The sequence below is a fragment of the Harpia harpyja genome, chromosome 2, assembly GCF_026419915.1.
Source record: "Harpia harpyja isolate bHarHar1 chromosome 2, bHarHar1 primary haplotype, whole genome shotgun sequence".
Classification (NCBI taxonomy): Eukaryota; Metazoa; Chordata; class Aves; order Accipitriformes; family Accipitridae; genus Harpia; species Harpia harpyja.
In genome coordinates, this window is record NC_068941.1 from 76,605,637 (window position 1) to 76,631,063 (window position 25,427).

General features: G+C 48.3%; 1 protein-coding gene across 2 annotated transcripts in view; it reads right to left on the minus strand.

The window, feature by feature from the left end:
• The window catches only part of CRMP1 (collapsin response mediator protein 1), a 52,300-nt gene extending 33,741 nt beyond the window's left edge, over positions 1–18,559 (minus strand). The window contains exons 1-2 of one of the 2 annotated variants that reach the window (XM_052780506.1): positions 17,693–18,559; positions 870–958 (exon numbers count right to left, since the gene is read on the minus strand). In XM_052780506.1, the coding sequence (XP_052636466.1) occupies positions 870–958; positions 17,693–18,064 (461 nt within the window). In that variant the 5' untranslated portion in view covers positions 18,065–18,559. Of the gene's footprint in view, positions 1–869; positions 959–15,007; positions 15,371–17,692 lie in introns of those variants that run through there. The other variant, XM_052780507.1, reaches the window with a different exon arrangement.
• Positions 18,560–25,427: the final 6,868 nt, after the last annotated feature.

Genomic DNA, 25,427 nt, shown 5'->3' on the forward strand with positions numbered 1-25,427 from the left:
TATTTACCAGATAACCATAATTATGTTTCTGTGCATTAAATTGTAGCCTCTGGAGACCAAATTTGTTAGGTCACTAGTGAAAATGTTTAGCAGTCAGGAAAAAGGCTTTGATCCTTGTGTATATCAGAGTGCTTGTACACACTACATAACTTTGCAAAACTAGAGACCCCCCACCTCCACTAAGTCAAGGTAGGACCTACATGAATAGACATCTCTGCTACTGTTTCCCAGGCTATCAGTAACATGCATTTCACGTCTTTCACCCAAGGAATACTTTCCCAGTTCCTGTATTTTATATCCTGATACATCAGTAGGATTCTCCTTCTAACTGTGAAGATTTAAGATCATATACCTTTTCTAAGCAACAAAGGGATATATGAGCAATGCATAACAATGTTGGCCAACAGAACATGCTATGCTTCAGCATTAACCAACAGGGTGACTGAGAAGGAGTAGGTCCACATTAGCACTGTGTAACACGGGGCGTGTTTCTGTGCCGTACAATCCTTTAGAGCACGGTTGCATTCGCCCTGATTACATGTAGGGAAAAAGCTGTAATGAGCTTTCTGTCATACATGGACTCAAAAAATATCCATTGTCCTTACCATTACTTCTTGTGTTGAGAGCGCCTAGTTGCCTTGACTATTTTGGAAGAAACTAGGATTGAACTGTTGGAAAAGCAAATACCTTCAACTTACAGTAAAGATAAAATGGCAGAATTTCATAATTAAACACTCCTCTACTATGGCCCCACATCTAGAGGTAACTGAGATTCTGGCTGCAAGATTTCAGGTCAGCACCATCAAGAAATCACAATAGTCTATACTAACAGGCATGCAAAAAACAGTTCAGTATTTTAAAAAACCAACTTTATAAGTCCATCTTCAAGGTATATGTCTGCATAGAAGGAGTGGTCATCATTGATAATTCTTCCACCTTTAATGAGTAGTCGGTCACTCTGGGGGAAAAAAAAAAGGAAGAAAAGTGTGTTTGCTGAAATAAATAAACATAACAACATATTGATGATACCAAATAGGCTTGTATTATATAGAAAGCCATTAATATCAAAGCACTTACACTATATAATGGTCTATGCCATAGGTTCAGGCGGGTACATAGGCAGTGGAGAGGAAAACCAGTTTCACTGAGTGTTTATTTCTGACTTTTGGGGCATGAGGCCTCATGGTCATCAGAGCCCTTTTTCCTCAAAGCAGAACTCATTGCACATGGTAACACCTGAAATCCTGCTACACCCCTTCTTTACCACCACTTTACTTACAAAGGCCAAAAAGGGAAGAGAAGCCACCAGAATAAACTGCCCAACACTGGAATGGCCAAGCTGAGCTCAGCTGGGACTCTCAGCACCCCTGGAAGAGTAAGAGTTTGAAATGGGAAGGGACCTGCCCAGGAAAGCTCCTTTAAGCAACATCAGCTCAGCACGGTCAACTGAGCCACTCCACCGAGGCGGCCAAGGGACACGGCCCACAGCTTGCACCTCCCGTACTGTGTTACAGACCAACAGCAGAAAATCTAGCTTCTAGTGGGCATGAAGAATGGATTGGTGTCTAATTTGTGATTCCTGCAGGTCGAAGGCTGCTGATTAGTCAGGGGCACTCCTTACTGAGGCTCCCCACGCCATACTTCACTCACTCTATGAATGAGGACAGGAGTGCAGCCTCCAAAGTTTGGTTTACCTGAAATATCACACAAACAGCAGAGAGAGCTACTGCCTCCTGGTATTTTCTGAAGTGCCAGAAAGCAAACATTTTCTTCCCATGAAGAACTCTTCAAATACCATGTCTGCTGGGGCACTGTTCACAACAATCATCTGTTTCCATTTTTCTCTATTCAAATGGTTACACTCTGTTCTCAAAAAATACATTTTACAGAAAGCAAATTTTACCACTACATATTCCTGAGAACCAGTATTTGAACTCCCTCATTGAAGAAGTCATACTGGAAACGCCACCACCCTACCACCTACCCAGAGACAAGGAAAGTCTGTAACTTTGGTACTGTGCTGGTTTTGGCCGGGACAGAGTTAATTTTCTTCATGTTAGCTAGTATGGGGCTATGTTTTGGATTTGTGCTGAAAACAGTGTTGATAACACAGGGATGTTTTCCTTATTCCTGAGCAGTGCTTACACACCATCAAGGCCACTTCTGCTTCTCACACCTCCCCGCCATGGAGTAGGCTGAGGGTGCACAAGAAGTTGGGAGGGGACACAGCGGGGACAGCTGACCCCAACTGACCAAAGGGATATTCCAGACCATAGGACGTCATGCTCAGCAGATAAACTAGGGGGGAGGTTGGCTGGGGGGGCCGCTGCTCAGGGACTGGCTGGGCATTGGTCAGTTGGTGGGGAGCAATTGTTTTCATTTGCATCACTTACCTTTCTTGGGTTTTATTTCTCTTTGTTATTTTCCTTTTCCTTACAATATTTTTTTTTCCAATTATTAAACCCGCAAGTTTTCTTACTTTTACCCTTCCAATTCTCTCCCCACATCCCGCTGCAGGGGAGTGAGCGAGCGGCTGTGTGGTGCTTCATTGCTGGCTGGGGTTAAACCACGACAAGGACATAACGCTTTTGGAAAGACTTTTGCCAAGTGACTGTGAACACTGGAAAACTGTAAAGCAGTCAGAACCTTCTTTACCCATTCATATATATAAAAGCCATTTATTGTAAATTATTTCCTTGGCTCACTAAACAATAACTCAGAATCTCCATTTTGTCCATGTTCTATACTCCTCACTCCAGACTCAATTCTTCGTTTAATTACAGGGTGACTCACGCATATAAACCATGCATGTCCCAAGTTCCCAGTTTAGAAAACAATTAAACAAGTTGCTATGTTTCCTCATCTATAAAACCAGGACAATGATACAGACCTTCTAAAAATTTATTGATTAAAAAGCACTGAGTCAGAGTTAAGGGTGTTACAACAACCTTTTTTCAATGTAACTTCTCAGTTATATGTAGCATATTTACTTTTCAGCTTGTATTTGAACATTTTGCAGGTTCAAAGAATCTATAGCCCTCTATATCATTCTAGAAAAGCAAAAGGGAGAAACAGACATTTTAAGGGGAGAAAGAAGGGGGAAAAAGACATATTAAATACAGTCTGTGACAAAGAGTATGTACATAGAAGAGTTGAGGCTTTTCTCCATGTGCTGCAGCAGCGAGATGACCTGGGCGGGGGGAACCAAGGCACAGAACTACGATGAAATATGTCCCTGGGACCTGCCTCAGATGTTGGTACCCTCTCATTAAAGGACGGAGACAAAGGCAAGTCCTCAGTCTGGAATTTGCCAGAGCAGGCTCCTTGTTTTCTCCCCAGCCTCTCTACCGTCACTTGCAATTGCAGGACTTGTGAATCAGCAGCCTGAATGGTAATAAGTTATTTTGCCATGTGCTGGCAGTTGCACCTCCTCGCCATGACGATTTATTATACTGCCTGCTGACCTGCAGAGACCACCATCTTGTGAGCTCTTTTTAAGCTCATTCAGTTGCCTTCCTAAACATTAATACAGTCCAATTACAAGAGGCACGAGCTTATTGATAAGGGCAGGGAACTTTACCAGAGCACTGCATCTGTCACTGCTAATGAGTCAAAAAATCTGCACGCTCATCAAGATGTTCTACATTTTATTTCTTTTAAAACAGGAGAAGATGCATAATAAATAGAAACAAATGTAACCGGCTGGGAAAATAAGACAGACTAAAACAAAGCAGAACTACAACCCCAGAAAAATAACTGTAGACATAAGGATTTCATACGGTTTTATATATAAATATACATATATAAGTGGCAAAACTAGGTATTAGTATAATCTGAAACTAAAAAGGGATACAAATGCAGTTTCAGGAAAGCACTCAATTATGTGAGTCAACCATTAAATTAAGCCTCGCTTACAGTTTATAAAGGATTACTGAATGTTTAGCTACAAAGTCTCGCCTTCATCAGAATTTTGGAGGGTTTAAGAAATTCCGGTGAAGAAAGAAAACTGCACTTTATGGAGACTGCCAACATTTTAATTCCTGACACCTTCCTGCTCAGAAGAAAATACAAACTGTTCAAAATTGTTGCAAAAGGGAGCAGGTGCTGCACCTGAGCTGGCCTGCGGCTAAGGTTGCCCCCAGCCAGGAATAGGAAGCCATGGGAGATGAGGCTGACAAAGAAAACGCAAATCTTGATGCTCCCCACTGCTCCCCAGGTAGTCTGCCAAGCCAGCGGGGAGGGTGCTGTGGAGCCTTGCTCAGCTTTCATCAGGACCTGATAGATGCGGAAACATCTCTGACACACATTTCCATTCCAGCAAATCGGCAAATACAGAAAAAGGGTTTTGCTGGAACTTTTCCCAACCAGGTCGAGCTGTCAGCATGTCTGCAGGACACGCTACAGATTGCTGCAAGGCAGGAGCACGAGCAAAGCAGGGTACCTTTACACGGATGGTGCTCATGGGCACAAGGACCCTGGGGGGGGTTCAGTGCTGTGTGGACACCCCAGCAGCACGCTGTGCCCAAGCAAACAGGCACGGCCTCCTACATACACCCTGCTCCGACCAGGGGTGGCTTGTCCTCAGCCAAAGCAGCGGCACCAAACGCCTGCGTGCACCTAACCGTATAGATGCATTTCCATGAACACGCTGGAAAAATTACACAAACATAACTGACCAGCAGGGAGGCATGGGTTAATGCTGACAAGCGATCTGCTATATTCTTCATGAAATAAACTTTCCTACAAACCCTTGGTCAGCCTGTGAGTATTCATTCCCCGCCACAGCCTAAGCACAGGCTTCAGGGACAGGCACAGCCCTGGCCTCAAGGCAAAGGGACGCTGCCACCCTGCACCGCTGCCACGGCCACCCACGCCTGGGCACTCCTGCACTGGTTTAGATCACTGGTACTTGCTGCAGTGAAACCCTGGCCAGAAATCAGGGCACACACAGGGTCTGTGAAGTAGGTTAGCCTCCTCGGGCACCGGCTGGGCATGGTCGGGGCCATTTCTTATTTACCAGGGGCCTGATGTCAGGCAGGCTGCTTGCGGTTTTCTTACCAAGTGACAATTGTCCAGAAAAACTAGAGACCGAAGTCCTCTTCTACCTGGACAATGTTCCAGGCTGGAGGACAGCCACACTCTGTAGCACCCTGGGGAAAGCGGGGGGGGGGGGTGGGGGGGGGGGTGGGGGGGGTGGGGTGGGGGGGGGGGTGGGGGGACAAGCGACCTGAAGCTCATGAATTAATCACGCAGCAGCGCTAGCCCGTATTTCCCCTTGCCAGCTGCAAACCCCTCCAGGCAGGACACTTTGTTTGCCTAGCTCTCAGATGTACCCTCAGCCACTCGGGTGACCTTCGGGTGCTGTCACAATGCAAACAACAACTCGCTCATTACTCAGCTCAGGAGGTGACAATAATGTCAGCCTTTATAGGGTGGCTGCCACCTTTCTGTTCAGCTAACAGATGTCTCAGTCACTGGTGCCCTGCCTGCTGAGCCCTAAGGGCTCCATACCAAGTTTTCAGTGCACTGCCTGGCACAAGAAGATGCCAGCTCAGCTCTTCCCGGTGCAAACCAAGGGAAGCTGCCGGGACCCTCTCCTCCCTCCAGCTTGCCAAGGACAGACAGCGGGAACACGGCGAAACAGAGAGGGGGTATTTCATTGAACATATAAACTAAGCAATTCATTAGGTGCCAAGACTGAAGGGGAAAAAACCCCTGCTTTCATTGACATGCGGGGTGCGGAAAGCACCACTGTAAATCCACCACTGTAAATCCATGCCATTGCTCAGCGTTCCCTGCCGGGTGTGGGAGCCGAGGTGTTTCTCCTCCACCCGTCGCTGCTGCAATGATGCGACCGCATCGATGCAACGCTCTTGGCTTCCGGGTTTTGTGCCTGGCTATGACACAGCATCAGCACAGCAAGGATGCTTATCTTCTGTCTCCCCGCAGCTCCATTTTACAAGCGCTCGCTGCTGAGGATGATACATGTTATTCACAGCTCTTCACCTTCAAACCCTGCGCACCGCTTTCCTGGTGATTTTTTGCTAATTGCGTTCCAGCTTCTCCTGCTTAATCTGGCAGCAAAGCCACAGAGCTTAGTCTGTGACATGACAGCAATTTTCATGGCAGCAGAAGGAGATGCCACAAACTCAGCATCGTTTGCTGCAGGAGGAGGGGCCGGCTGCTCAGACATGAGGCGTTGGCTTTCGCTCCCTTACAACTATTGTTTGCATTACGGTAAGAGCAACACGCAACATCTGTAAGCTGGTGACTGGCAGAATTTGTACAAATTGCCTGTTTTGCTGAGTTTTTTAAATCAGCTTGGCTCAGCTCTTGTGAATCGTGTCCATATTTTCCTACGCTCCCAATGGTACAAGGCCAGCACAGACAAGCAGCATCTGCATCAACCTGCCAGATGATGAGCCTGAGCCCTGCTGCGGTCCCGAAATCTGCAGTGGGCTCTGCAGAACTACAAGTTAAGTCAAATCCCTCTGGTCAGTAAATCACTCAACTCTGGGTTATTTGCAAATATTGTCCAAATGTTAGGCTCAAATGTTAGAGCAGGAACAACTGCAAAGAAATTTAAAATTAGCCTTTTTTCAGTCGCCTACTCCACTCGGAGCTAGAGGTATTTAAAAATATTACACACAACAAAATGCAAATACATTTTTTACACATGCCGTTCTTAGTCTGCTTCTGGAACTACTGAAAAACATAGTAACAGAAACTGCCATCTTCTGACATAAGATTTACTAAATAAATATTATCTCAAATTGGTGCAGCACGTCAAAATACAATGCGGCACAAGTTATAGCCAACCACCCATTTCTCTTCAGTATGAATACCCATGGTACTGCACCTGCAGGCACCTTTCAGAGAAAACCACATCTCTGTCATACAAGATGGAGTATAAAAAAAAGAAAAAGAATGAATCTGCCATTATGTATTCTAACCATACAAAAAGATTCAAAGAGATTTCAAGAGCAGTGTTTTCATCAAATAGCAGCATCTGTCCAGACAGCAATTCTGATATATGCTATTACATTCTTGCTTTTCTTCCACAAATACAATGTCTACCTGTTACATCTTCATCTCTAAATAAAAAAAAACATGTCTTTTTAACTATTTAGTTTGCTTTACAATTTAACTACAATGAACTTCATATAACATACCCAGTATATGGGTCTAAGCGCTGCTACGTTCTTGCATTTGGACTTTTACGATTGCTGCATTGCAGCCATTGCCAGCTGAAAAAGTCTTTGCAACACTCTTAGCCCCAGACTTTCCAGGCCTAAAGGAGGAGGAAACACTCAGCAGTGATTTCATGCTTTGCATAATTCTAACGACTTACTAGAATATACCATTGTCCTTAGATCTCCAGAGCAACAGTGGCTGTATTCTCTAAAATCCAGATTAGTCAATGGCCCTGAAGATGACTAAAGAACCAATTGAAAACAGTTTAAATTTCAAATCCACCTGTATTTCCAGTTCTCTGCCTATAAATGCATGTGGTTTAAAAGGCATCAGATTAAAGGCAATAGACATAAGAAGGCATTAGGCTACGTTATCACGCTTGCAGCCAAGACATTAATGTTTACTTTTTTAGCACTTGAGAGGCAAAATCCTTTGTTGCTAAGGCTTTAAAAAGGCCACTGAAAGTTAGAAAAGACACAACATCCCCAATTTAGAAGGCAGGTTCAAAAGTCACAGGCTGAAGTTTGTGTTTTTCTTGATTATCCAAATCTCCACAAGGAGACTATTTGCAAGGGAGTGGTTTCTCAAAGGCAAAAGTCCCACTGGCAGACAATGGAGGGAGATGCTTGGAGCTCCTCTGTGCTTCTGTGCTTTCTTTCTTGCAGAGTTATTTCCCATAATATACAAGAGATTTAATGGAGTTTTTTTGTGGATATACTTGGTTGTCTACTGTCAGAGCTGGTCAGATTCAGACCCAGTTGTGATACAATACCGTTAAATTACCTTGCTTTTAGCAAAGTACTTACAAATAAGGAACATTTTTAAACTTAATAGCAAAGGAAGAAAGAAATCCTTCCCAAGAGGAGTGCTTGCTTAAAATCATTTCATAAGGATCAAAGAGCTGTAAATGGGATTTCATGAAGTACTGTCTGCTTATAGAAGATCTGCTTTTAATCAGCACTATCCTTCCTTTTGAATTTCACGTCTAGGTTACCCTCCATAGGAAGTAATTTTTAGCTAGGGTGATCCCTGAATCAAGTCAGGGAATTGCCTGTGAAACATTGTATCCTTGAGGCATCATTTCCGATAGGCCACTAATGGAGAATCCTGCTTTTAAGGTCCTTTTCTTAACAAATGCACCCCAGTGTATGGCAATTCATTTAGGAAGGATTACGTTGATTGTAGTAACGCTGTATCTTGGTCTGTAGCCAATATATTCATTCATCTTTATTCATTTAAAAGATCTGATGTTCTTTTGTTTCCCCTTTGGAGACCTGACTTTCTATTCAGCTAGCAATTTCAGTCTGTAATCACACAGTCTAAAAGGGGTACTCCTACAGCTACTAACTCCATGGGGACTTCTTCACTGTAAATGTCATCTTTGCTTTGCTGTTAGAAGGGAAGCACAACAAACATCTTATTGATGACAATATTCATTGGCATCAGCAGGGGTTTCACCTAAGCATGCGCTGCAGAGCTGAACCCATTGCCTTGTGTGTTGTTACAGCCATCTCTTGGGTTACACACAGGTTATGTCAATTAGAGCTGACCTTGAAATCTCAGCAAGCCATTCACAGGAAAGGTTAAACTCGGGGAAAAAATAACAGCAATTTACACATGGCTGGCTGCTGTGTGCCACTGAACTGAAGATAAGTTTTATCAAAGTTCCAGTCAGAAACCTGCATCAGGTTACTGGGACACATCAGCCTTGGCACCACTCATAGTCAAAATCCAGCTAAGACTGTAAGGAATCCCTTCTCTAGACCCAAGAGGTGGATGCAAGGGAAGCAGAACGTTAGAAAATGCCCTTTAATATGATGTTAGCAATAGTAAATCATGATTGACTAAATGCAGTGGATATAGATGTGCATTGTTTGCACTTAGATACTTTCAGCTGTCATGTTGCCTAATGTACCTACTTCCCCTGCAAGTCATCGCAATTTGCAACACTTGCTGCTCCACTCCCATGGTACCCGCACCAGTCCATGAACAACCTTTCCACAGTCTCTTAGCTGTGAGCACTGCATACTCCTTTAGCCGGCCACGTGCAAGGTGGGCAAGGGTGATCAGCTTTAGAGAGCTTTTACATAGAGTGTAGATTTTACTGAAATCTGTGGGGACATTTATTATTCACCTAAGCAAGAGCTGAGGCCTTAAACCTCATCAGGACATACACTACAGATCAAAACTTTGTCTTGTGACAAGTGCATTAAGCAAAAGTAATCCCAAAGTATCTCTGTCCCAAGGGACAATGCCATCATCTTTACATGTAGCAAGATTAGAAACCTGCAAACTGCTCATCTCTGTTCCATCTTTCTCATACCTACAAAAGCAGCAAGAAATTCATTCCAACTAACTCTCACAGTGCTCCAGAGCTTCACAAGCCAGTGGGCTCTCCTGGATCCCGCAAAGGAAAACGAAGCTTCCCCCTTTTACCGCCATGTATAAACTTGCTTATGAAAGAAATGGCAGCAAAGCAGAAAACAGACCCTGACCTCTTGTCAGGAAAAGTGGTTCATTGGCAGTGGTCGCTCTCGGCACTTGTAAGAAGGAGATTCAGACTTGCTGAACAACCACCTCACCGCATCAGTTGTCTTCCCAGACAGCCACTTTCCCCTTCCCAAACCTGCCTGGCTTCCAGCAAAACGCAGCTCAGCTCCCCGTGGTGGTGGCAGCTATGATGCTGAAAACCCTGATGCGGGCACTGACTGACAAACTTGCTGTGGCAGTTAAAGGAATCACCGCCCCAAACCCTTCCTTCTGTCCATCTGCCAAAGGTTTCAATCTCCACAGCAACGTCCCCAGAAGGACCTACTCTGAATGTAATTTAAGACATCAGATGGAAGTAGCTTAAACACTATGGCCACTTTTTCTCCTGTAGAAAAAGGAAAGGAAAAGACTTAACACAGAATCATAGAAATGGTGTTTGGAAGTCCAACAACTTCTACTGAAGCAGCTGAAGCATCTCCAGAGCTGTCAAGTCCAAGTCCAGTGCAATATGGAATGTGAATTCACAAATGTTCATCAGCAGACAGGTAAACTGAGAGGGGCCAAGTCCATTAAACAGCCACAGATGGAAAAATGTAACTTTGAGTATTAAGCAAATATTCAAGAGTAAGAGGGGATTCAGAAGTCCCAGGCCTTGGTGTTTTAAAGCATGACAAAAAGTGCTGTCTACATCAGTCCAAATCTCGTGCCAAAAGCAGAATAATAATGTGAGACATTGTTCCCATGCCCAGCACTCAGTAGGCTTTTCAAACACTTTTGGCACATCACACACCAACCTTTGTGTAGCTTCATATTGTTAAGCAAAGGTGGGTGGAAAAAAAGCATGGCCAGGGGAGATATGGAATAGATCCAACCTAGATGAGGACTTTGGTTCCCCATTCCAGATACTCACCATGCCTTGCTTCTGTAGGACATGTCCCGCCTGGTGTCCAAAGTGAATTAGCTGGTGGCTGGCAGCTCTCGCACTGCTGTTGTCTCACACCAGAACACCTCACGTTACCCCAGCACTTTGCTCAAGCCAAACAGAAAGTTCCTGTCTTGACCCTCAATAGTTAGCTTGAGGCCAAAGTCTCACCCAGCAACAGTCCAGATGAATGCATTTTTTCTCTCTCAAAAGTATTCTGCCGTGTTCAACTGAAGCCTACTTATTTCTCAGCTCTCTCCACGTCAATCAACTCAAAAGGCTACAACTAAAATTATTCTCTGTGCCCACTCTTCCGAATTTCTCCAGCCTCTCTTCATTTTTCCGCATCTGCTTCTTCTTCTCATCTTGTGCCAGTTCTTCTCTTTACTTGCTAAGCTCAATGAGGAGATCCTCCCTCTGTAACACCACATTTTTGAGCTCTCCGTCTCCCCATGCCTTATATTCTGCCAGCTCAGGACCAGCAGCTCCTTCCCCCATTCATATGCCAACCCTTGAACCATTCCCAGGAGTATTATACCCTTTTCTAAGAGATTTGTGCACCATTTGCCTCTCCCATGTCCCTCCTTGCATTTGCTTTGGTGACTAGCTATTCTCCCTTTGCTCAGTACAGTTGTCTTCACACCTCCTCTTCATTGTGCTCACGCCGAGTATGTTTTAATGGTTGCAATTGCTACTGCAACAAACAAGTCCTCGAACAAACATTTTACATGCCACATGCTTTTTTTTTAAATTGTGCTCTGTATATACTGTAATTTTGAGTTCATCTGGGCTGAGGCCTTGCTTGAAAAGTGCCAAGCACTACCAAAACACACAAGTCAAAATAATTTGTAACAGGTCTTTCAGTGCCATCATCCCCATTGATTCCCTGTAATATGCTGCACAAGAGGAGTATAATAGCGACGTTAAAAGCAACGGGCGAGGGGATGTATCCTGGAAAATCTGGTCTGCATGAGAGCATGCCTGCACAACTGAAGCACAAAAGATTGCCACCTCATGCAGAAAAACACCTCAGCAATGGATGTGGTGGCTGACTGTACTACACAGTCAGAAATATGCTCCTGCAGATGCATTCTTGGCCACCCTTACGTTACGCACACCCTGCTCCATCCCCAGCTAATACTCCTGAACCAGGGGAGTAAGACCCCTCAAGGACCTCAACACAGTGCAGAGGACGTGACCAAGGTCCTTACACTTACTGGTTTAGTGCATCTCTATTTTACGTCACCCAGAGAGACTGGTCTGGTGCTTCGAATACAGAGGTCCTTCCCACAGTAGTTACAGTGAAAGGGGCCCAGTTTCTCCAGTCTGACACAACTAAACGGCACCTTACACTGGAGCAGTGCTGGTGGTGCTCAGCTAACAACAGCAAGCCTGAATGCTGCGCGGGATGCATCAAGGGCAGCAGGAGAGTCACAAAGAGGATAAATTGCAAGAAGCATGAATTTTTGGGGGCTGAAATGAAAAAAACAAAAGGCAGGTGAAATGAAATGAAAAAAAGCAGGTGCAGACTTGGTAAATGAGAGCAGAGAGATGCTCAGTGCTAAAGGGGGCCTGTCTGCAACACAGTGTCTCTGCTGTCCTAGATACTTCCAGGAGAAGGGGGAGAAGGGAAGGCAGGAATAAAGCTGCTTCGGGGGAAAGGGGTGAACGGGGTATCAGTCAGGCACTGCTAATAGTCTGAAGGAGTCAGGAGGCGAGGCACAGCCAGACAAAGCACGAGGAGGCAGTTATGCCTGCGTGCACCAAGGGGAATAACCCAGAAAGGACACCACAGGGTTGTCTTCCCAAGAGGGATACCTGCTCCCACGCTGATCAGAGCTGAAACCAGCCTCTGCCTCTTCCTTCACAAAATTCCTGATGCACAGACCTGAGCCACAGCAAGGTCCCGGAGGGATGTTTTGGCCAGGCACTGATGGCAGGTAGTGCCTGTGACTGGACGCTGTGGCAGGATTGTTCCTGTTCTGGTGCTCTCAGGACAGCTCCTGGCCCCATGCAAGGAACAGGCTTGGTACAGGAAAATCCACAGCAAAGTATCAGCACACAGGACACTGTCAAAAATTAGTTTCTCACTATTCCAATGAATCCAGGAGCTGGTGCAGCTCCAAAAAGCAGGAGTGTGTGTGTGGGGGGAAATGTTAAGCCCAGTAACAAATGACATTTTTTTATGATTTCATCATCGCTGATGTTGTTGCATAATTCTACAGAGCTATCACATTTCCTCAGAGCCCAGAAGGCTTGAAGTTCCAATGTATTTCCTTAGCGCCAGGATGAAATATCTAATTTACCATACTGGAATGGGGCTTTCAGAAGATACACACAGACAAATCCAGTGGGCTCTTGTGGGATGGGCAGCACGTACAAGGTACAACAGAGTGTCTGATTTGCTTTTGCTGGAGGAGAAGAAAGGCCAGAAGTGTAAAACATTAAAATAGAAAAAGGCAGTGCAAGTCTGATGCCTGCCAACTTGACTAATGTTAATTTATGCCTTTGATTTGGTCACAAAACTCACTAGTGTTAATGAATATTCATTTATAGCAGCTTCAACACATCCCATTTCAAAGACAACAGGCTGAGGTTTGGGCTTTCTTCTTCCCAGCAATCCTCTCACCAGCACAGAGAAGGAAATTTGTGAGAAGTGAAGAAATTAAAACTAACTGTTGATTCCAAGGCAAGCACTTGCAGTTCTTCCAGTTTCTTCTTTTACTCCAAACTGGAGAGCAAGCAACCAGCTATGGGTAGGAACCTCTTACACTCCAGCTGCAAATGAAGGTCAAGCCACGCACAAAGCACCCTCCATTCACCCAGAGGGCAGCCAGGGCCTCCCCCAGTCCAGAGGTGCCCTGACTGACCACAAATGACACGACACACTGAGGACCGAGGTGAGAGGAGCCAGCACCCAAAGAGCCACTGCAACACCCAGGCTCAGCCTTGGCCACCAGGCACTGCTGCCTGTTGATAGTGGAAACCTGTATAAATGCAGCACTTCGGTATCATAAAACTCTGCTTTTAAAAGGAGGCTGTTCCCCTCCCGACCAAATATTTTGGCTAAAGGATTTATTTTTTTCTTTTTAATATTGAGAAAACCTCGAGGTGCTTACAAGCCTTGTAACACTGGCTCAGATAATGCCTTTAACCATCAGGTTTGCTCAGGAAGGTGCCACACCCACCAGTCAGCCCTCTCTTCAGCCACTGAAACTTGCCCTGCGCCCCAACGGTGCCAGCTTTCCTGGGAAAGCTCCACGAACCCGAGCCTCTTTGAGCTACCCCCGCTCATCACTGCCCCAGGTGCCACAGCAGCAGTGACCCCATCACCCACTGACCCAGCCCCCGAAGAGGAAAGCAGGCACTCGCCTGGAGACCGACATCGGTGCTGGGGAAAATCTCTGCATGACCAAACTCTGGGGGAGAGGCTCCCTGAAACCCTCTCCCCACCAGCTCTGCCTATTCTTTATCCCCAGCCCCTGTCGATCCGGTGTATCTATGGGAAACAATATGCTGAATCAAAGGACCCAGATCCTTTCTCGGACGGAAAGCATGCTCTATTGTAGTCCTGCTCGGGGATAAAAGCATCTAGCGGGAGACAGGCACAGATAGGAAGAGGATGGTTACGATTAACTCTTTGACTTCTGATCCCCACCATGTCTGATGTATTAATAGCACGCAGAGGTGTCGGTGCTGGCATCATGGCGCTCTTTGATTTTCCACGCTTCCCCCCACCCCACCCCGTTTCCCCACCTCCCACCTCTCTGCACCCCCAGCCCACCCTGGCCCACCGCCCCCTGCCCCCGCCGGAGGGCTGCGCTGCCCCTGCCCGCTGCCGGGGGGCGGCGGCGGCGGGGGCACGTTGTGCTGCGGCTCGTCCCCTCCCTCTTTTGTTCTGCCTCGCCCGGCGGCCGAGCCTCCCCGGGCCCTGCTCCTCGGGAGGGCGGCACCGCCGCCCCCGGCCCCCGACCCCCGGCCCCGCCAGCGCCGGGCCAAGCCTTCCCCCCCCGCCGGCCCTCCCTTCCCCGCCCCGACCCACCGCCGCCGGCCCCGGGCTGGTGAGAGAGCACGCAGCGCCGAGCCCCGGCTGCGCGGAGGGCGAGGAAAGGGAAAAAATAACAAATGAAAAAAAAAAAAATAGAAAATAAAATACGAATTTAAAATGAAAGACTATCACTCCCAGCCCGGAGCTCCAGCAGGAGGAGGGCAGGGCACCGGCGCCCGCACCCGCCCAGCCCCGGGGAAGCTCGGCCGCGGCCCCGCAGCCCGGCGGGCTCCCCACCGCCATCCGCGGGGCGCTGCGCGGCCGCGGCCGCTGCGCTGCCGCCTCACGCCCTTCCCCGCCCCGCTAACAAAGGAGCGAGGGCAGCGGCTCGCTGCGCGCCGGGATCCGCTTACCGTTATGTGGGGGATGCTCTTCTTGCCCTGGTAAGACATGTCGGCTCTCGCTAGCGCCGGGCGCACGCAACACACCCCGAGGAGCGAGCCGAGCCCGACGGAAAAATATCGGCGGTAATAAGAGGAATAATAATTCAGAGCCCGGTCGGGTGATGGGGCGGGGCGGGGGCGACCCGGCAGAGCTGCGTAATGGAGGCAAAGTTTCCTCGCCCAGAGGAAGGGGAGCCCGGCAAACCCGGCACCTTTTTTTTCCGGCTGCAATAAAACAGGGACGCGGCTCCCGGGGGGGTCGGCGAGCGCTGCCTCTCCCGGCGGCAGCAGCGCCCTCCCGGCTGCAGGTCGGAGCAGGATTCGCTCAGCTCAACCCAGGAAGCGTTTCCTTTCCTCCTGTCCCCCACCCCTACCCCCTCGGCCCCCCTTCCCAGCCCATCAATCCAGCCGGAGCCTCCCTCCCGCCCGCACCGGCGCTGGGAAACGCCGCCCTCCCGGCTCCGCCACCGCCCCGCTCGCACGCTGAGGTCACCGGCGGGGTCCCACGCGTGGGCTCCCGCAGGGCGGGGACCGGGGCGGGGGTGGGGGGGGTAACCCCCGGGCGTGGGTCCTACCGCGCAGCACATGGCAATGGCACTGCCTGCTCTCTCCCCATAGCACTGCCCCCGATGGCACTGCCTTGCTGTGTCCCCACGGCACTGCCCTGCTCTGACCTCACGGCACTGCCCTGCTCTGTCCCCATGGCACTGACCCCGATGGCAGTGCCAGCTCTGTCCCACCAATGGCTCTGACCCCAACAGCACTGACCTGCTCTACCCTCCTTGTCACTGTCCCAGTGGCACTCCCTGCTCTGCCTAGTCCCCAGGGAGGGCCTGGGGGCTGGCACAGCACAGCATAGCCCAGCCAGGCCAGGTAGGTGCTATGCCAGCAGCTGCTGGAGAGGAAAAGTGGCTAACTGAAACCTTTCCGTCTTTTCTGACTCACAGAGTGCCGCCCTCCACCCACAGTGCTTGATCAAGGTTCCATGAACAACTGCAGGAAGGGTAAAAGGCACTGCAATGCTGCCCCCAAGTTAATCCCCCCGATGAGCAGCCAGGGGCTCTTAGCGCACACACCCCTGCAACACACACACAGATACAAGGCATTTCCCACCCAGGCCACATCCCTGACACATCTGCCCTGAAATCACCATTTGGAGCTTGCAAAAAGCTCTGGCCACTGCTACGCAGGGGTCAAGCACATGGCTGCTGCTTACAGTGCACCTTCCTAAGCCAGTGACTAAATACTTTACCCCCAACCACCTCCTCACCCCCCAAGTCCAACCCAGAGCCAGACAACTTTGGAAGCACAGTGAGATCCGGGGAGGTAGCATGAAATGTGTTCACTACCCTAAGTCCCAGGCTGAACTGGGAAGCAGGGAAGATGGAGAGGAGGCACCAGGGATGTCCCAGAAGATGAGGGCTGTTCAGGGTGTGCCGTACCCTCCCACTGCCCTGGGGTCCTGATGGAAAAGACATAGGGGTTCAGGTGAGCTGGGAAAGGGAAGACTGCACTGCAGCTGGCAGCCTCTGAAGGCAACCCTGAGGTCATTGCAGTGAAGTGGCACCATCGCAGTCTCAGTGTCCCACCAAGCCCTGCCTGCTCGCTCCAGTGTCCCACTGCAGCAGGCACCCACCGGGCTGCACAGGAGGCTATGTGGCACCTGCACTCGGCCCCCTGACCAGAGAGGACCTGTGCCCCATTCATGCTCAAACTGAAGAGAGGGAGAGAAGAGTGGAAACTCTCAGCTTAGCCTGTGGAAAGAGCGGAGCATGGACAGGCCATACAGCCTGCAGTCTGGGTGCTAAGGGACAGGGTGCATCTATGCAGGGACATGACTGCAAGGCCGCATTTCTTTCTAAGAGGAAATCAATGACAGCCCGGGTTCCCAGGAGAGCCAGCCCCCCGGGTCTGCCTCCAGCCTGCGTGCCACACACAGGGGTAGGATGGAGAAGCGCAGCTGGCAGGGGCTAGCCAGCCCCACCGGCCTCACTTTTTCCTTAAGTCTAGAATATGAGTGCAGGTTGCAGCCCCAGAGGTGGAGAACCCCCAGGCAAAGGTTCCGGCTGATCCTCCCGCCTTACGCGCTCCCTGCCGGGGAGACAATGAAGGCGCATGGGGAGCCGGGGGGGAGCCAGGGGCAGAGCCGGGGCCGGGGCAGAGCCGGGGTCTGTGCCTGGGACAGGCTCCCGGGAGTTTTTCCCGGCGAGCCCAGAAGTGCAGCGGGGGCTGCTTTGTTCCGGGGGCCGGCAGGGAGGCGCCGAGGGGGCCCGGGTCGCCCTCCAGCCTACCCGGCATGGGCAGCGTTTTAACGGCAGGAAGGGAAACTCATTGCCATCACTTACAAAGGAAAACGATTTCGGGGGTCTCCCCCCCCCCCCAGCCCCCACTAAGCTCAGGCAAGTGAGGTAGTTTAGGGGCCAGCCGGGCTCTTCCGATAGCATCACCGTGCCGGGGAGGAGGGGTCCGTGCCTCCCCGACCTTCCGTGCCGAAACTCCCCCGCGAAGGCGGCCCCCGTCCCCCCGCGCCGGCGAGCGGGGCTCTGCGGCACGGCTCGGCACGGCTCGGCATGGCACGGCTCGGCTCGGCATGGCACAGCTCACCCGGCGAGCGGGGGCGGCGGCTCCCGCCCCCCGGCCCGGGGCCCCGCTCACCTGCCCATTGTCCTGGCCCTGCAGCAGCTCTTTCCCCACGGGGTATCTGATCTCCACGCCCGGGGTCTTGTCCTCCCGGTCTCCCGGGGAGCTGATGACGGAGCCGGAGACCTCGCTGATGTCGCTGGCGGTCTCGCTGTAGTTGTCCCCTCCGTCCAGCATGTCGTGCCGACTGCCGCTCCGCGGGGTCCGGGACCCCTTCTTCCCCACGCTGTAGGCGTCGAAGTCGATGGTTTTGTTCTCGTAGGCCCCCTCCACGGAGGCGAACATCCCCCCGTATTTCTGCCGCGGCGTCTGGGCTGTCGTACCCGGCCTAGCTAGATACACAGGCAGGTCATCTTCTTTATTCCAGTTCCTCTTTCTCTCGGCCATTCTCGCTGTCCGGATCTCTCCCTCCCTCCCTCTCTCTCTGCCTCCCACTTCTCTGCACCTTCTACTACCGGGATAGGCTGCTAGTGACCATAAAAATGAATGGATGGATGCAGCAGTGGCGGAGCTGGGTTGGCTGGTGGGATCTTTCCCTTAGGGAGATGCAAGCGTTAACTTCCCTCCCCCCACCCACCCCCCGGAAAAAAAAGGGGGGAAAAAAAAAAGAAAAATAAGAGAGAAAGAGAGAGAAAGAAATAAATCCAAGCGGGATTTAAAAATAGCCGTGTAAGTAAAGAGCACGTGAAAATAAAGTACAAAGAGCGGAGAGGAGAGGGTGGCAGAGGCAGGTGATTGGAAAGCCCTTGACGAATAGGAAGAGCAGCAGCAATTCCCAGAGCAAGGACCGCAGTGCACACGCTCCCCCGGTATAAAGAATGATCCGGGGGGCGGGAGGCAGGGGGAGGAGGGAGCCCGCTGCATGCACACACAGCCGGTGCAAACAGGGTCCTTCCCGGCGGGCGGACGCCAGTCACCTGCTGCTACGTGGCTTCGGGGGGGGGGGGGGGGAAGAGGGGAAAAAAAAATAAAAGAAAAGCCCAAAATCTCCCCAGACCCCCCGAGCGAGCCGGAGGGAGTTTCTCCCACTTTGCACACTCACATTCCCCCCGCCTCCCTCCGCAGGAGGAGGCTGCGGCGGTGCCCGGGCGGGGGGGGGGGCGCGGCCGCGGCAGCCCGCGGTGCGGGGTGGGGGCGGGCCGGTTCTGCGCTGCCCCCCCGCCGCTCGGGGTCGGTCGGCGGCCGCAGGGGGAGCGGCGGCGAGAGGAGGAGGGGTGGCTAGGGTGGGGGGAGGAAGCACAACCAGTCCCAGGCCCCCGGGGCGGGGGGGGGGGGCTGGCGCTGCCCTCTCCCTGCCGCAGCAGCTGGTGGCCGGGGCGGGGGGGGATGTGCCGGCGGCCCCGCTCCGCCCCGCCCCGCCCCGCCGCCCCCGGCCACCGCCCTCCCGCCAAGGCGGCGCTGGGAGGGCGTCCGACGCCGCAGCGCGCCGCGCAGGCAGCGGGCACGGCGGCGGCGGCCGGCCCTGACACGGAAGTGATCGCTCCGAGCGCTGCCTGCGCCGCCGGCTCCGCCACCGGGGATGGGGCGCCGGGGGGAACGGCGGCTCCGCGGAGTCTGCAGCCCGCGGAGCCCGGAGTGCCCGCGGAGCACGGGGTGCCCGGCCCGCCGCCCCGCCGACCCCGGCCCGCCGCCCCGCCGAGCCTCGCGGAAGGCCGGCGGAACCCCCCGCGGAGCGGAGCGGAGCGGAGCGGAGCGGAGCGGAGCGGCGGGAGCGCGGCCCGCCCCGGCGGAGCTGTCCCTTCAGCACCGCGGGCGGCCTCCCCGGGCGGGCAGCCCCGGCCGGCTCTTGCCGGGCTTCTGCTTCGGCAGAGGAGAGGCGACCCAGGGACCCTGCGGCGGAGGGCTTCCTTTCGCTGTGAGGGATGCCGGGTCCCAAAATCGAGGAGGGTTTGTTTAAAGCCGGAGGGGTGCAGAATGTGTCACCCTCAACTCTCTGCACAGCCCACTTCTGAAAGCCCGTCTTTACACCTCTACCTGTCTTATAACACTGGAGGATATCATCCACCGAAACCCCACGACCTTGGTCACTCCCCTCCCGCACACGCAGCCGGTCTCAGACAATTCTGACAGGCTTTGAATAAACCAGCAGTTACATAAGGGACATTTTCTATTGCTCTCAAGTAATACATTGGAACAAACCGGTCTGAGATTGATTAAATGACTAAGCACATTTGAAGCAGTGGATCAATCACAAGACCCGTTTTCTGCTCACGTACAACATAGTTATGGCATTTGAATACAAGCCCAGCCACACAGAACTATCGCCTATGGCCCACAGGCATGCCTGGTGGTCCCAGCATGAGAAAAATCACAAGTTATAAATTAATCAGGAAAAGTGGGGGGTTAAAGACAGAGGCCCCTGGGATTTCATCACAAGCAAGTCCAGATAACCATCTTTCTCATTAACAACTACCCATGGACCAAAACCATGTGAAAAAGCGGTGATGTAACATACCTGAGCATTGCCAAAACACATCAAAGGAAAACATCTTTCCTTTCTGCATTTGTTATCATGCGGTGGTACCTGCTGTCTTGAATGCCCTGTGTGTGCATTCAACACTGTGTGTGTTTACACGAGGGCAGTTAGGAAATTAGTCAAAAGTTCACCAATCATTGGTTACTAACACACTGATTTTAGTAGTTGCAGCATCGTGACTGACGTTTCTGAGCATATATTGCCCAGGATTCCACAGCTCACTTAATGAACCGTGCTACCACATTAACACATTAATATCCTATGGAGGTTTCAGTGGTGTGTGAAAAAAAATAGGTATAGCTTGTAGGACAGTGCTTTGTTGCTTCCTTAAATTCTTCTCTTGTATGTGGGCAAATATTGATTTTTTGCTCCTGATGGTAACATTGAGATTTATTGATCATGTTGGGGGAAAAAAAAGTCAATTTGTTCCTCCACAGGACACCAAACCTTGACAGTTAGTGAAATATGCAGGTGGTACATGTACTGTGATGTGTGACCTGCCTGTCTTCGCAAGTATTGGAAAAATTAATCATTTTATGAGATATTTCTTCGCAATCAAGAGATAATTTGAACCTCCAGAAAAAAACTTCTGCTGGTTCCGTAGTACGTCCAGCATGTTGTACATAGTGCATGCGTCTGCTAAATGAAGAGCATCTTTTATTTAACATCCATAAGGCTAAAAAAGATGGACTCTGTTTACACTTGGGATCTAGTTAGATACTATTGTTCAGGTTTCCAGAACTGCTCAGTTTTTTTGAAATAACAAAGATTAATGCTATTTTTTCCGGTATTAAGCTAGGACATTAATCTTAATGGTGATACATAAGGAGACCACAAGACTCAGTGCTTTAGAAAACAGCATTAAACTTTCAAGTTAGAAATGAGCATAAAATCATATCAGAGTCTTTGCTTTAAAATGGATTTTTTTCATATTGTATCCCTTAGTTTATTAAAAACTGTGTTCTAAGTCAAGAGATGCATACTGTTCTTCTGTTCACTAAGAGATAAAATTGCAGTTTTAGGTGCTAGAGAAGCAGACCCAGTTATAGCCTGGTACCCTGTCACTCTGCAAGTTTACCTAAAAACATGTATGCAGCTTTGGAGAAATGTATTGCTTTGGTATATTCTCTTGCAGACACTGCATCTCATCCTGTCTTGACATAGCTTGATGAAAAGAGGACAGAACTTGATTGAAAGTTCACCGTCTTCCTATAGGACCTTTATTCCAAATAGACTAGACAGAGAGTGCAGAAAACCTAGAGACATGCTTCCTTCACACAACGAAAACCTTCAACAGAAGTCCAACAAGAAAGATATCATTTACCAGCTTGGCTCCAGTTGTGGCTAGAACTCTTCTTGAAACAGTGTGAACATCATGAGCTAGAACAGGACTTCCCTGGTACAGGGGCTCAGAGAATAACCAATGTACATTTTGCACCTATTTTTACTATTGTGCATTTTACAACAGAATCATCAGACAAAAAAGGCACGAACAGCCCAAACGGAGTGAGTGTGAAAGAGACCCAAGTTTTCTTTCTCCCAGAGGAGTGACTTGAGTCGCTAAGTCACTGAGTCGGTCTCCCTCTCCCTGCTCTACATGGCTGTTGTTTCTCTGGCTGCAGTGTCCTCCTCCCCCCCTGCAAAACCCCTCCCATGGCCTGGTGATTTGGACTGTCTCCTGACATGTAGGAACCATGGATCCAAAACCCTACAAGCTGGGGAAGGCTCAGGTGTCCCGCTTCCTAAGCAGCGATCCAGCCCATAGTATTCTGCTAATTCATATTAATTCTGCTAAATCAGCAAAAGCTGAATGGCAGCTCCTCCACAAAAAGGAGCAGGAGCTCAGGCCTAACAGTTTCCTTACCCTGTTAGAAGACCAGGTGGCCCTTTCCTCAAAATGGAGACTTCCTGGGTTGCTATCCATGGGTACAGTTGTATTTACAACTACATTTCAGAAGCTCTGCCACCATTTTAGAGTTAAAATAATTGAAATTATAAAGGTTTTAATTTAAAATATGCATACATTTAATATACAAAATTATACAAATTATACATTTAACTAACATAGAAAAATACATCTTGTTAACAAGATAAAATGTCAACATATCTTACATAATTTAAGTGAGAGTTACAAATCTGTGATAATCATCAAGTAGACTTTGTGACTTCATTACAATTCTGTGTCCTCCTTAGTTACACTGAAAATTAATACATATGTACAGTTGATATCCATGACAAATGTCTTAGAGTGGAAATCTTTGCTGAAAAGTTATCCAGAAGGTTTTAATGGAACAGATTAAAGCAAGAATGGCTTCTCTCATACTATCGAAGCTTCTCACTTAGCCGAGACCAATTTGACACCCAGTTACAGGGTGGTCATAGGTTGGAGTTTACATTTTTTGCATTTATTTACAAACACCCCTCCCTCCCCAGTCTAGCTGGTACATCTGCTTAATAAGTATCACACCATAAACCCCAGCCTTTTTGTGCATTCTTTGGCACCTTTTTAAATGGATCCCAATTTGTGGCCCTAAACAACTGCTCTTCGTGACTTCTGGTCACCATCCCACTGTTGGCTGTGCAAAAGAGTTAAATAGCTGCACAGCGCTAGAACTCAAAAGGCAAGATCTCCATACGTTGTTGATCCCAGATTACTCATTAATACCTCAGGAGTTGGGGAAATATCTTTGTTTCAGTCAAACAAATGTGTGCAGTAAGTCTTTGCTCCTTATTTAATTTACATGGTTTCTTTTTCCAAGTTTCAAACAAAAGACAGAAGTGTAATTTATAAACAAGCTATAAAAATCTGTTCCATGCTGGGTCTTGTCTTACATACTGCGAGCCATGTAATGATTTTCTTTTAACTATTTACATATTCTTTAAAACTTGCTTGTCATCACGGGGGGCAAAATAGAAGACCACCACCACTCTGATTTTCAGGCCTTCATTTCCCCCCCCCCCCTTTTTTTTTTTTTAGCTCTCTACCAACAAATTGCTCTTAATTCCTAAAAGATAAAATTTACTCATGAACTAAAATCTTATTCAACTTTTCCTAAGATCTGCTTAGGACCATCAGTGAGTACATGAATTGCCTCACACAGGCCTTTTTTGCACAGGAGTGGTTTTCACCTGTTAACTACATTTTCCCTCTTTTTAAAAAAGACCACAATTCAGAGAGTAGAGAAATGTAGTTTTTGGTCATCGGTTAGTGCACACTGCGCAGTAACCTCTCACATTGGAATTTACATTTGCATATTCATATTCCCATAGCAAGAGTCTATGTTACATAGAGAAACAATAGTGACCAGAGATTTATACCACAGATCCCATCAACTCCAAATCAAGGCAGGTCTCCACAACTACTAATCTCTCTTTTCCTCTTCTGTGTGCATAGACAATGTTAAAGAGAGCACAATGCCTAAGTATCTATCATATGTGAGCATTTCTTAAGCCAAGTAGAAGCAAGCATGAAATCTTGGTCCCAGGGAAGCCAGTGGAAATTTGCCAGTCACTTCAGTGGTACAAGCATTTCATCCAGTACATTTAAACTTTCTCCTTTTTTCTTTTCTTTTTTTTTTTTTTTTTTGGCTTTACCTGCAACTTGCAACTTTCCTAGTATGCATGGATCCCAATGGTAGAACTTAAGTTAGCTATATTTTTAATTCACATCTATATAAGAAACACTATACTCTCTTTCCTAACATTTGTGTGGGGACAAAAATTCCTGTCCATAATCCCATGGCTACTGATTTCTAACGCAAATATGTTTGGAGCCAAAGGCACAATATATTTTAAAGGAATTCTGCTAAAGCAGGAAAGAGGTTTGAACAAGTTTCTGTAATCCTAAGGTCTGTTCCCCCTCTGCCTCCTTAAGGCACTAAAGGATTTCCAAAGGATTAGTGGCAAAACCCAGCATGCATATGTCCCTCCCTCCCTCCACCCCACAACCACAGTAAATTCAAATAATAAAATCCTTCATCCACAAGTGAGAAATACAGGTAGATTTATGAAACACAGATCAGGGTTTCCACTTGTTAAAAGGCCACGAGGACAAACATCAGCCATGCCTTAGCAGGAGGTTTATCCTGGGAACTCTGCTGTGTATGTGAAATATTTCCTGGCAATTGTATTATTCTGAATGTAACATGATTATCATGCCGGAGTCAATCATTGTACTTCCAGCATCTGCCATCCGTAGTGGTGTGAAGAACAGAATTCAGGATTTAAAGGTTGCGTAAGGGGCTGTGGAAATACTGTAAGCTATATTTTCAATATCCTGCGATGCTCTATACAGTAGAGTATACATAAATAAGTGAACTGTCAAAGAAATCATATTTTCCATGTAACACTGCCCATTTTGTCTATTTAGGGTGACAGAAGAAGATTGTATTTACTTACGCAGAGCTTAGCAGCATCTCAATTTTGACTGTAAGGAATTTGGTCAAAGCAATATTGTGCATATAAAGCAATCAGAACAAAAAGTGCCCTATTTTGCATTCTGAGAAAGTTTAACACAAAACAAAGATACACGTAAAGCATCCCCTGGCACATTTACCACAGATAGCACATTAAACAAGTTAACTTCTGCTTAGTGAAAGAAAGCCAAACAGACTCTGTAACAACTAGACAACACTTTTCTCTTCACCCTAAGGCAACTAGAAAATAATAGCTAGGCTCTCTGTCTCAGCTACTAATCTCACATTAAAAACTTTACTGCTTTCTTACAATAATTTGAGGTAAAGTTGGGATTTTAATTCCCAATCCTCAGCCACATGAAATGCACCCACTGATCTATCTATTTAATTAATAAACAGACTTTTCCAATATCAGTGAAACAATTTTCATATTAGGAGGTGGCAGAATTTAAAGGAGATCAATCTGGTACAAACCACAAAGAATGAAGCATGTCCTACATTCCTTATGCTAATCATTTTAAAATGAAACCAAAAGACAGAAAGCCTAAGATGTTATAAAATGGACAGGTCTATTATCAACATTTATAATTTACGGTTGGAGATGATGCATAAAAACTGGGAAACAGGCATGATGTTTTAGTTCAACACTTAATTCAAAAGTAAGAAGGAAGGTTAAATTGCCTGACTGTTGTGGAAATGATGTATGTTTTCAGGTGGAGAGTATGCAAATGGATAGAAACCTATACATATGTCATTGCTTTATTTTAAGAACTTGCAGTTAAGCTTCAAGTGTTACCATGCCAACGTGTCATTTTGTTACTAATCATAATCTAGAAATGCACATTACATTAATCTGATC